Raw genomic sequence first — 10,543 nt, 5'->3', positions numbered from 1 at the left:
AAAAGTTGAGCTTGAAAAAAATGCATGGAAAAAAGTGAAATCTGCGTGTGAATAATTTTCGGCTGTGTCGGTAAGTTTTAAATACTGATTTCACTTTTCTGTTCCATACTGTACAAGTGTTTGTCAAAACTGAAATTTTGCATGGCCCTGGAATATTATATGATTTGATGTTATTTGATGAGGTCAACATATTCGCCACGGTAAACATAATAGGTGAAAACCATTTTATAGGCATGATGAGCGGACATGATACTCAAAAGTCACGGTATGATCTTACAAAGTTCAAATGCATTGCACATAAATGATGACATAAAAGAGGACCATACATGGTCATATCCAATTAACGATAACAGGGAGTGTAACCCTGTGAAGAGTCTATTGTCCCGTCTTTATTTGTCGCCTTGTTAACTCATCAAATGTAGCTAAGAAGATGGGGCACATCTGCAACTTTGATAGGCTTCATGATATAGTCTTTAGCCCCTCCTTCAAGGCACCTTCATATAAAACAAATAGAATACTTAGATAACAATTATATATAATAAATACAACTTGCAAGTTTTTATATCTACTCACTTTTTAATCGTTTCAGGGACATCATCAGTGAACATAATCACCACAGGAAGGTGACTAAGCTTTGGTGATTTCTGAGTGGAGAAACAAAACTTTCTTATTAGTCATCAACATTCAAATATTACAGGTAATGGAATAAGACATCCAATGGAGTATAATGAAAATAAGAAATTAGAATTTTTTTTAAAAAAAATAAGCACACCTTCATCTCTAGTAGAAAGTCATAGCCAGTCATATCAGTCATAGAATAATCCGTCAGTATTAGCTTCACATCATGTTCCTATATAATATTCAAAAGCATATGCAACGAAACATGTCAAACACACAAATAACCAAATGAACTTAAAATAAGTAGACACATTATTATAAATTGTAATCACATAAAATGTATAAATTATATACCATAGCCAAGAACTGCAATGCTTCCTTAGGACCTTCCATGGGGGTCACTGCAGAACAACAACAACACTAGCAATATCAAATATAGAAGCGCTAGGATGATTAAAAAGAGTTTAAGACTGAAATATATTATTATAAATAATAATATAATAAATGATAAAAAAATAAACTACATAGTCTAAAATAAATATGGTATTTATGACCTGCGTCCAATTATAATTAGAAAACATGTTGGTGAATTAAATATGAAACTAAATGAGCAATGCATCACAAAAGATAGATGGATGATAGAAAGTTCATAGTAGTTGTTGCACCTTTAATGTTACAACTCTCCATGACTCTTGATGCAACAAGACGGTCAACACAAGAGTCGTCAACTATAAGAACATGAGCACTGGCCATTATTATTCTCTATTTTAGGTAGACTTTACAAACTTTCAAAATAGATCTGTTTGTATTGCAAAGTTATTGTGGGAGTGAAGACACTATGTACTTGTATATATAGGAACTTGTGGATGTACTACAACTTCTTCAGGATAGGATTATGAAGTCATGGCAATACTGACTATCCTTAAGACATGATGTACTAGCAATATCTTTAGAATAGGTAATAAAAAATCACAGCTATATTGATTGATATCGTTAAGATAGAGTAATCTTGTAGCTTTAGATAGAGTAATGTTGTAGATTTACCAATATATAAATAATAGCAAGATACTGACTGCCACATCTTACAATATAGCAAACGAGCATATCCATAACCTATAGAATATATCCACAGCAAACTCTCTTCGTATTTTTAATGTATAAGAACCATCCATTTGCACATTTTGACTGCAATGCTTCAAGAAAGAATCAGTACAAGAAATGTTAGGCTCCATGCAGGCTATACTTTGTTTGTTCCCCCTAATCGAGTAAGGGAATGTGCACTGCAGTCTCAGGATGTTACACAACATTAGGTTGTCTAAGGGTCCAACGCTTAGCACAACTTTAGGCCTACACCCTAGGTGTTCAATATCCTTAATTGCCAAAAGAAATGATTTTAGTGAGAAAGAATACATGTGATCCTAAATTTTTTGAAAATGGTTGATATAAATTTTGGAGTTTGAAATGACCCAAATTTTATCAAACACGAAATTCGAAATTTTGAAATGTGAACAATGATGAAATTAGTGCAAAGAGGTGAAATGATCTAAAAATAAGTTAAATTTGTGAATCAAATTCAAAAGCAACTCAAAGTTCAAGTAGCTCGACACGTGCCTACTGCTGAGTCGTGGCGCATCTAGGGTGCAGTGAGAAATCGGATGGGTTCCCTTTTGAATTTGAGACTTTGATTTAAATTTTCTTTCAAACCGTAAGTGCGTTTTAGATTCCGTTTGAACCACAATGTTATTTGGAATTTTTGCAACAGAACAAGATCCAATATGAATATATTTTGACTTCTCAAATATTTTTTGAAAATTCAACATTCAGATTATAACACTTCAACATTTTAAATATGCATGTTCAACATTGTAGATATACTGCATCAATAATTCCATGTGAAATGTTGAAATAGTTCATTAGAATTGTTGAACTAGGTTTTGATTCATGTTGACTGTAGTGACTTAAAATGTTGACTATACCAGTTTAATATTTTAAACATGCTAGGTTTTAAACATTTTAAAAAAACTATGAATCATGGTCGCATATACTAGGGAAAAAAGCAAAGAAAGTTTACCTGCCGCCAGCCAATCCTCCTGCCATCCTGTCCGTTGTTTTTTTTTGTGGACCTGTCCATTGCTGTGCTGCATGTGTGTGTCGGTGTGTTAATGGCTGCGTGCTTGTAATGGGGCGTTGTGGTGCATATATGATGTAATAAGTCGTTTGTGGCTTAGTGGGCTTTAAAGACATCTTTTAACCATCTTCCCGAAGCAGTATAGGAACCCCGGGGCCCTTTTCCGCGCGTGTTGTCCCAGCTCTCCCTCGCCGCACTCTACTCAAGTCCCGTGTCCTCGCGCTCCACGCCTCCACGGCATTCCGCCGAACACCTCTCGGGCTTTCGTCCCACCACCGCCTCGATGCCGCCGGCTAACCCCACGCCGAACAAATGGCCGAAGAACCTCACCTCCGACCACCTCCACCGCCTGGTCCGCGCCGAGCGCAACCCTCGCCGCGCCCTTGCGCTCTTCGACGCTGCCACCGCCGCCTCCACTTCTGCACCCGACCCCATCACCATCACCCCGTCTCCGGACACCGTGTCTCTGCTCACCTCCCGACTCGCCTCCGCCGGCCACCTCCCCCTGGCCGCCTCCCTCCTCTCGCGCTCGCGTGGGCTCTTCCCCTCCGCCGCCGCGCTCGAGGGCCCCTTCCTCACCCTCATCCGCGCCTTCTCCCGCACGCACCGCCCGCTCGCTGCCCTCCACCTCTTCCGCTCCGCCCCCTCCGACCTCGCGCTCCCCCACTCCGCTCGCTCCTACACCGCCGTCCTCGCCGCTCTCGTCGCGCACTCGCAACTCCATCTGGCCCGCTCCCTCCTCGCTGACATGCGCGCCGCCGGATTCGCCCCAACCGCCGCCACCTACAACGTCCTCCTCAAGGCCCACTGCTCCGACGCCGCCACCCCCATCGAAGACGCTCTCCGAATTTTCCGGAACATCCGCAAACCCGACGCCTGCTCCTACAATACCATCATCGATGGGCTCTGCCGCCGTGGCCGCCTGGCCGAGGCCCTCGAGGTTTTCTCCGAGATGGTGGGGAAATGCATTGCGCCTACTGTTGTTACTTACACCACTGTTATCCACGGGTTCGCACGGGAGGGCTGCTTTGATGATGCTTTAAAGGTATTCGATGAAATGGGGAGGAGAGGGATCTCGCCTAATTTGGTCACTTATAGTTCGCTGATTGACGGTTTGTGCAAGGGTGGACGTGCATTATCAGCATTGGAATTGCTGGATAGGATGATCAAGGAGAAGAAGCTGCCAAATACGATCACATATAGCTTGATGATTGATGGGCTCTGTAAGGAGCACAGGCTGAGTGAGGCAATGGAGGTCTTGGACCGGATGCGTCTACAGGGGCGGAAGCCTGATGCTGGGTTGTTTGGGAAGCTAATTGTTGGGCTATGTGATGCAGGAAGGGCTGTGGAGGCTGCAAATTACCTGGATGAGATGGTTCTTTCCGGTATTGAACCGAACCGGGTGACTTGGGGCCTGCATGCCAAGATAAACAATACTGTGCTGACAGCGTTGTGCACTAAGGGTGAACTTGTCAGGGCTTTTCAGGTCTACCAGAGCACAAGGACTCGAAGCATTTCTACTGAGCCAACCACTTTCCATCTTCTTGTTGAGAGCTTATCCAAAAAGAACAATTTAGAGAAAGCTGCTCATGTTGTGCTTGACATGCTGTCAGAGAGATGCATTCCTGAGAGGGAGACATGGGATGTTGTTATCAGTGGATACTGGGGTAAGAAGGAGGTGAGACAAGAAGCCGAGGAGATATGGAACCAGCTAACTGTTAGTTGATTTGAGAAATATGGCTCTATGCTGTATTATTACTTAATGTCGCTAGCATAAAGTATGCAGCTTGGCCAGCTTACTCTTCAGGTAAGGTGTGATGATTTCTCTCCTGTGCCATTCTGTATAAAAGATATATTGCAGACCTGTTTGAATTGGGTGTTGGTGTGGGAAGGGGCTTTAGCATTCCAAGAAAACAAACAAAAGAAAATCCCCTAATTCAAAAACCCAGATGTAGGAACTTATAGCTCAAACTATTGCATAGCAACAATAGTTAAATGTCTAGTAAAGTTGTTAGATTTATTGGAAGAGTAAAATAGATGTGGTCCTTGCTTGCTGCATATGCTTTCTTATCCTTATTTGTTCTCATAGCTAGAAACAACAAAGTATCTTTGTTCTGCACATATGTTCTTTCTAATCAAGGAAGAAAATACTGTGCAGATAAGGCAAAGAAATATTGTAACTTTTTGTTTAATTTTTGTTTAGGATGCATACTAGTCATTATCAGTTTCTGTTTAGGATGTCCCCATACACTTAATGGGGGGATTAGAAATACTGAAATAGATGCAAACAATCTTAAACAACATGTATACCAATACTAATTGCTCAAAACTTCAATTGGAGATTCAAATAATTGTATAGAGTGCCAAAAGGTGTCGCATGCAGTGATGCATTTTATTGCAATTTGCAATCAGTCTGACCATTCATACACATTCCATTTGCTTCATTGGAGGTGGCCTTTGATAGATATTCAGCAAAAGAAAAGTCTATTTTTAGTTTGCCAGTTTAGCTGGTCGACTGAATGGTTTCATGCGTTTGTACTGTGGTCTTTGTTTACAGTTGATACTACAAAAAGGATAATATATACCCGGCATAGATTGCATATGCAAATTCAATCTGTCGAATATCATCATCAATTTCACCACTTCTTAATTGAATCTCCACTTCCTAAAGTATTATTGCTCAAAAGGAAAGGTGTTGCAATTTTATGTATCTACTCTCCTATGTAGGGCTTACAACTGATTGATTTCAACAGGAACTACTGAACTAGAGAGTGTGGAGCCAATGCTGTGACGGGTGGTCGGGAAGCTAACAAACAGCATGCTCCCAATAACTCCAATGACAACCGGCAATGCTGTGAGAAGTTGCTTTGTATCCTCGGATGGTACTGGATTGAAGCAAGAAACCACATTTTGGTCAAACAGTGTGATTGCAACAAAAATCATCGCTGAAACAATGGCATGTATAAAATCTAAAAACCGCATCCTGTATTCCGCTGCTGCAAGGGGCTCAAGAGGAGCCCCGCCGTCAATGACCCACAGTCCCTTGAATGTGGCGAACCCATATCGTACCTTCCCTTCCATATCTCTGAAGCTATCCGTGAAGCTGAGAACAAAGCAGGAGAGGGCACAGAGCACCACGAGCCCTCCTGTCATAATCCGATTCATGTCACCACAGTGGCCTTGTTTTGCAAGGGTGGGGGCTAGGAGCTGGAAGGAAAGAACCGTGCCTGAAGGAAGGAGTTTCGCAAGGTGGCCAGTGCTCTGGTATGTCTGGCCTATCGCTTTTTGCATGGGGCTCATGTTGTAGTTGTCATCAGCTCTGTTGGACAAGAGAGGACGGCTCTGATAATGCTGCAGTTCAGCATTGAGGTGTGGAGCAGACATTGTCGCTGCCCTCTTTGCTCCGACGAAGCCAGGGGGATCTTATATCAGAGTTTAGAGGAGAAGACAGGCGTTTCAGCTTATGGACGGGAAGGAATCAAGGAATGTGTGAAGGGAATGTGGTGGTCGGTTTCTGTTCGCTGCCCATTTTGGACGCCGCTGCAGTAAAAATAGGAACAAAACTGACATGGGAGATTTGCTTTTAGGTTGCTGGCGAGACAAATGAAAGTTTTGGGGCTGGAGTTTCTCCTTGGCGCACCAGCTGTTTTATTTATTTATTTATTTATTTATTGACAAGGCACCAGCTGTTTTGTTCTAACCCACACGGTTGTGTAACATTCTAAATAGTAATTAGTATTTGCATAAAGCACTCGGTTACTGTATGGTGGCTTTATTATTTTCTTTGGGGGTAATTGGACCTGTTAAGATTTAAGAACGAAGAAATGGATTGCTGTTGCGCGAAGAGGTAGGAACCGTGAATGTTTCGACGAGAATCTGCAGAAAAACCGTCATTTCTTTCCTATGTGGTCTAAACAAAAGAAACATGAACGAGTTTTAGGCTCGATAACGCCCAACATTTATGGGCCGAAGTGTTGTTCTAAAGCCCAACCCAGGCCCACGTGACTATTTACGGATCGAACATAGATGAACATGCCACCATGTCCATTACAAGGATCAGAAGAGCAATGCAGCCATGCATGCCTGCATGAAGCGTTGCTTCCATCCTCGAATAAAAAGGAGAACGAACATACGCTTGCATGCATGTCGTGTGCACGAGACCATAAGGATCACCGGAACAAACCGCTTTAGTCCCCGACAAGTAAAATGCTTTTCTTAAGACAAAAACCTCCTGCAGTGGCCCCAGCTGCTCACCCGTGCAGCTTTGCTGACGGCACCAAAGGTTCTAGCACAAATACTGCCGCATACCTTGTAGCCACTCACCAGGAGTCCGGGGGAACATCGTAAAGTCGCCCAGAGACGACAGCGCACGGCTTTAATCATGTGGTTCTTTACTTCTTTCTTTCCATCCGTCTTGCATCATGGCATGATCATGCAAGAAGCTTTAGTTCAGATAAGCAGCATGTGCCAGGGGATCTTGTAGTTTTGTGTGAAGACCATTTTTCCTTGAGATCGGCCTAAGTGAGCTATCAGTAATAACTCTCTGTTCCCAGGGCCGGCCCTGACATTTTTGTGGCCCGGTGCGGAACAAAAAATGGAGCCCCCCATTCACCATAAAAATACAAGATAATATTAAAACATTCAGTGTCATTAACCAATCTCACACTAACAAGTTTAAAATACAAAAGAGAAATATCTTTAGATCATTTAAAATAATTTCTTCTAACAGTTCTAGATGCAAAATCAGTGATGATAGTGTCAATATCAATCTCATCCAGCAGCCCCTTCTCAATGCCGGATGCGAACTTTCTACTGGAAGACATGTGATTTGATTGGGTGACCCTACAAACTGAAAAGAAAACTACCGTTGATAAAAAAAAATCGAAATTAGTTTGAGTATATCTAACCCTACTGTTAGGAACAAAAAAATAGACAAGGGAATGTGTCTGAGGAAGATTTTGAACCTTGATCGGTAATGGCAAATTGGCAATCGGGCACAAGCTAGCAGCAGCGGTGATCTGTAGATTGCACGGTGGCCGGCCGGCGACCCGGCGTCTCGCGAGTCGCGACGCGAAGAAGTCGAGGAGGGAAGGAGGCGCAATGAGGCGGGCAGCCGGACGGACGGCGGAGTCGTCGAGTCGATCGATTGGTCTTCCTCTTTAACAGGCCTGCTATCTGTGACTTGTGACTAACTGGACTTTGTTGATACTTGTGAGGCCTATTAGCACACTAATTTTTGGAGGCCCCCTAATTCTGGAGGCCCAGTGCGGTCGCACCGCTGGCACTGGCCCAGGCCCGGCCCTGTCTGTTCCAAACTGTAGGTCATTTTATCAAATCTAGATACCTAGATTTTATCACGCACCTAAATATATGTACACTATGTCTAAATACATAAGAACAATTATGTATCTAGATTTGCTAAAACGATCTGTAAATTAAAACGGGATGGAGTATCTAAAAAAGTAAATACCTAACTAACTCCTAGTTCCAGTAACATTTTTTGTGGTAGGTTAATTAAGGTTATAAATCTCGCATGGCCATATCGAGTTTGATTAGGTTCACGCATTCTATCATCAGAACTGAAACGCATGCAATCCCAGTATCCCTGTCACAGGAAGGCTGGAGCACCGTCCTTTTGCTCTTTAAGGGGGGTGTGCGTCTTTATCCGCTTGGCAACATAGCACATGAATGCCCCACACTAGCAATACATGTCTCAAGATGACAATATCCTTCTTTAGTTTTGTTAACTACCAAACAAACTTGGATAATTATCGACCATGAAGCTTACATTTGCGCCATATATATATAGAAGCTTTTGGAGCCCTTCCACACCCCCCCACCCCCCCCCCCCCCCAACCACACACACACACACACACACACACACATTTTTGCACAGCACTTGATTATTAGTTCGAATGACCACATACAAAAAGCAGCAAAAGATATGTTCTAGCTTCGATGCATCAAGAGAATTGAGGCACTTTTTTTATTGAACGTACAATTGGGATAATTTCCAATGAATTGAATAATGATGAAAAATAAATCCTACGGTGATGTTCATTAAAATAAACACAATAGCGGCCTCTAAAGAATTCCATAGGAATTATGGAGAAACAATAAACATGAATGTCTCATGGAAAAATTTCCTTTGTATTACGTACTGTATTCTCTATTAAAATTCATGTAGTCTACTGTGTCTCTTCCAAAAGTTTATTTGTACAATCTTACTCTGTTTAGTTGTAGTAACAACCCTAGAACCAAATTCCAAATGCCCATGTGTTGCTCATTCCTTTAGTTCGACTTTCTCCCCACCTCAATTCGTGCTTCATAAAAGGGGGCCTTTGACGTTGACGACAGCTCCGAGTTAACGGCCAAACCAAGGAACCTGGCGCATCTTTCTGGACAAACTTCGATACATTGGCCGTGTTTGGTTTGGTGTGGAAAAATTTTCATAGAAACTTTTTCTCTTTGACCACTAATTAGGAGTATTAAATAAAGTCTAATTATAAAACCACCTCCACAACCCCCGTGTAAATCGCGAGGCGAATCTAATGAGGCCTTTAACCGCGTGATTAGAGGATGGTTATTGTAGCATCACTATAGCAAATCATCAATTAATTACCGTCATTAGATTCGTCTCGAAAAGTTATTTCCATCCCTAAAAATATTTTGCAAATAAATTTCATTTAGTACTCCATGCATGCATTCGTCTTTTTGTGTAAAGTTAACGTGTCAGCTAACCAAACACGAGGATTGCATCCTTGAAGTCTCCCGTTTTTTTCGCATGCGTTTGAGCCCATCTGTTCAAAAAGGTAGCGTTAAAACGTCGAGATCAAACTTGATCCCTATTGGGAAGTACCTGCTGCCATTTTTTCAAAGTGACGGAGTTAGGACGACGGCGAGACTTTTGTCCCCTGCGAGTTGATTAGGATTTAGGATATCACTATTAATTACCTGATTAGATTATATATAGCTAGGTACTCATCAACGCACACTTCATAGCTAACATATGCGTGTGTATGTGTAGTGGTCGAGCGTAGGATTGGCATGGTTCACCAAGAGAGAGGCTTGCAAGCCAAGCTACAGCCAGAGTACTTGCTACTTGCTAGAAAATAATACTCCTATTATTTTGTCCTCTTATTTTTAAAATTGAGGAAGATGACGTGCAAATTTTGTACTTACAACTCTATTAAGGTACACTAACTTGCCTGAATTATAAGAGAGGAAACTGAATACGATATATATGCTGGTAGAAAAAAACATATGCCAATCTTGAGCACCAAAAAAAAAGAAACTTGATTTACACGGAACTTCAGAAGTTACATCTCAACTGAAAAAAATGTGGAAGGTTTCAAAGGAAAAATAAAAGGTAAAATGAGACCGATCTTGACCTAGAAATATTCATGTGATTCCAACACGCACCACACCTTAATTATAAAACTATTCTTGTTTGATGGTTTGATGTATTGTCCAATGATTAGCACTGACCATGGGCGATTAAAGGTACCACTGTTTAGTGTAGTGTAGACTTTTGTCCAGTGTGTAGTGCTAGCTATTTATCAAGTGTGCAGTAGAGAAGCAGGCTTTTCTGGCCTGCCGCTAATCTCTAGTTTGCAGGGAAGAACTCATGATCTTAATTGGGATTAATGCCTAACAAGTACTTACTAGCTAGTAGTGGGGGCCCTGCACTTGTACTTTAGCATTTTCTTAATTTATTTCCCACCACCTAAAAGCGCTCTGCGGAGATGATGGTCTACACACACTTGTCAGATAGCAGGACCAACAACCAACCGCTTC

General features: G+C 41.9%; 3 protein-coding genes across 5 annotated transcripts; 1 reads left to right on the top strand and 2 right to left on the bottom strand.

Moving 5' to 3' along the window:
• Nucleotides 1–412: 412 nt before the first annotated feature.
• Nucleotides 413–1,371, bottom strand: LOC120710695 (two-component response regulator ORR12-like). Its single transcript, XM_039996293.1, has 5 exons — nucleotides 1,284–1,371; nucleotides 973–1,019; nucleotides 773–850; nucleotides 574–644; nucleotides 413–494 (listed from the first exon to the last, which is right to left on the bottom strand). Exons 1-5 carry the CDS (start codon nucleotides 1,369–1,371, stop codon nucleotides 413–415), a joined length of 366 nt encoding a protein of 121 aa, XP_039852227.1.
• A 1,531-nt stretch (nucleotides 1,372–2,902) lies between these two features.
• LOC120707572 (pentatricopeptide repeat-containing protein At5g46100-like) lies at nucleotides 2,903–6,510 on the top strand. 3 transcript variants are annotated; one of them, XM_039992488.1, is made up of 2 exons: nucleotides 2,903–4,553; nucleotides 5,500–6,510. In XM_039992488.1, exon 1 carries the CDS (start codon nucleotides 3,030–3,032, stop codon nucleotides 4,470–4,472), a length of 1,443 nt encoding a protein of 480 aa, XP_039848422.1. In that variant the 5' UTR covers nucleotides 2,903–3,029; the 3' UTR covers nucleotides 4,473–4,553; nucleotides 5,500–6,510. The 3 variants fall into 3 exon arrangements, with proteins under 3 accessions (XP_039848422.1, XP_039848423.1, XP_039848424.1); XM_039992489.1 differs by having other exon boundaries at nucleotides 5,474–6,494; XM_039992490.1 differs by having other exon boundaries at nucleotides 2,903–4,558; nucleotides 5,500–6,494.
• On the bottom strand, nucleotides 5,231–6,237 carry LOC120707573 (protein DMP6-like). The gene has a single exon (XM_039992491.1). The coding sequence runs from the start codon at nucleotides 6,128–6,130 to the stop codon at nucleotides 5,477–5,479; it is 654 nt and encodes a 217-aa protein (XP_039848425.1). The 5' UTR covers nucleotides 6,131–6,237; the 3' UTR covers nucleotides 5,231–5,476.
• Nucleotides 6,511–10,543: the final 4,033 nt, after the last annotated feature.

This window comes from Panicum virgatum, chromosome 5K (genome assembly GCF_016808335.1).
Source record: "Panicum virgatum strain AP13 chromosome 5K, P.virgatum_v5, whole genome shotgun sequence".
NCBI lineage: Eukaryota > Viridiplantae > Streptophyta > Magnoliopsida > Poales > Poaceae > Panicum > Panicum virgatum.
Note: the sequence above shows the minus strand (reverse complement) of the source record. Positions and strands in the feature narration are given on the sequence as shown.

Excerpts from the sequence above, each read along its gene's own strand:
- LOC120710695 (XM_039996293.1), bottom strand. The coding sequence starts at position 1,371 with ATGGCCAGTGCTCATGTTCTTATAGTTGACGACTCTTGTGTTGACCGT. Across the intron at positions 1,020-1,283 it reads GGAGAGTTGTAACATTAAAG|TGACCCCCATGGAAGGTCCT; the intron begins GTGCAACAACTA and ends GTTGTTCTGCAG. Across the intron at positions 851-972 it reads CATTGCAGTTCTTGGCTATG|GAACATGATGTGAAGCTAAT; the intron begins GTATATAATTTA and ends AATATTATATAG.
- LOC120707572 (XM_039992488.1), top strand. The coding sequence starts at position 3,030 with ATGCCGCCGGCTAACCCCACGCCGAACAAATGGCCGAAGAACCTCACC.
- LOC120707573 (XM_039992491.1), bottom strand. The coding sequence starts at position 6,130 with ATGTCTGCTCCACACCTCAATGCTGAACTGCAGCATTATCAGAGCCGT.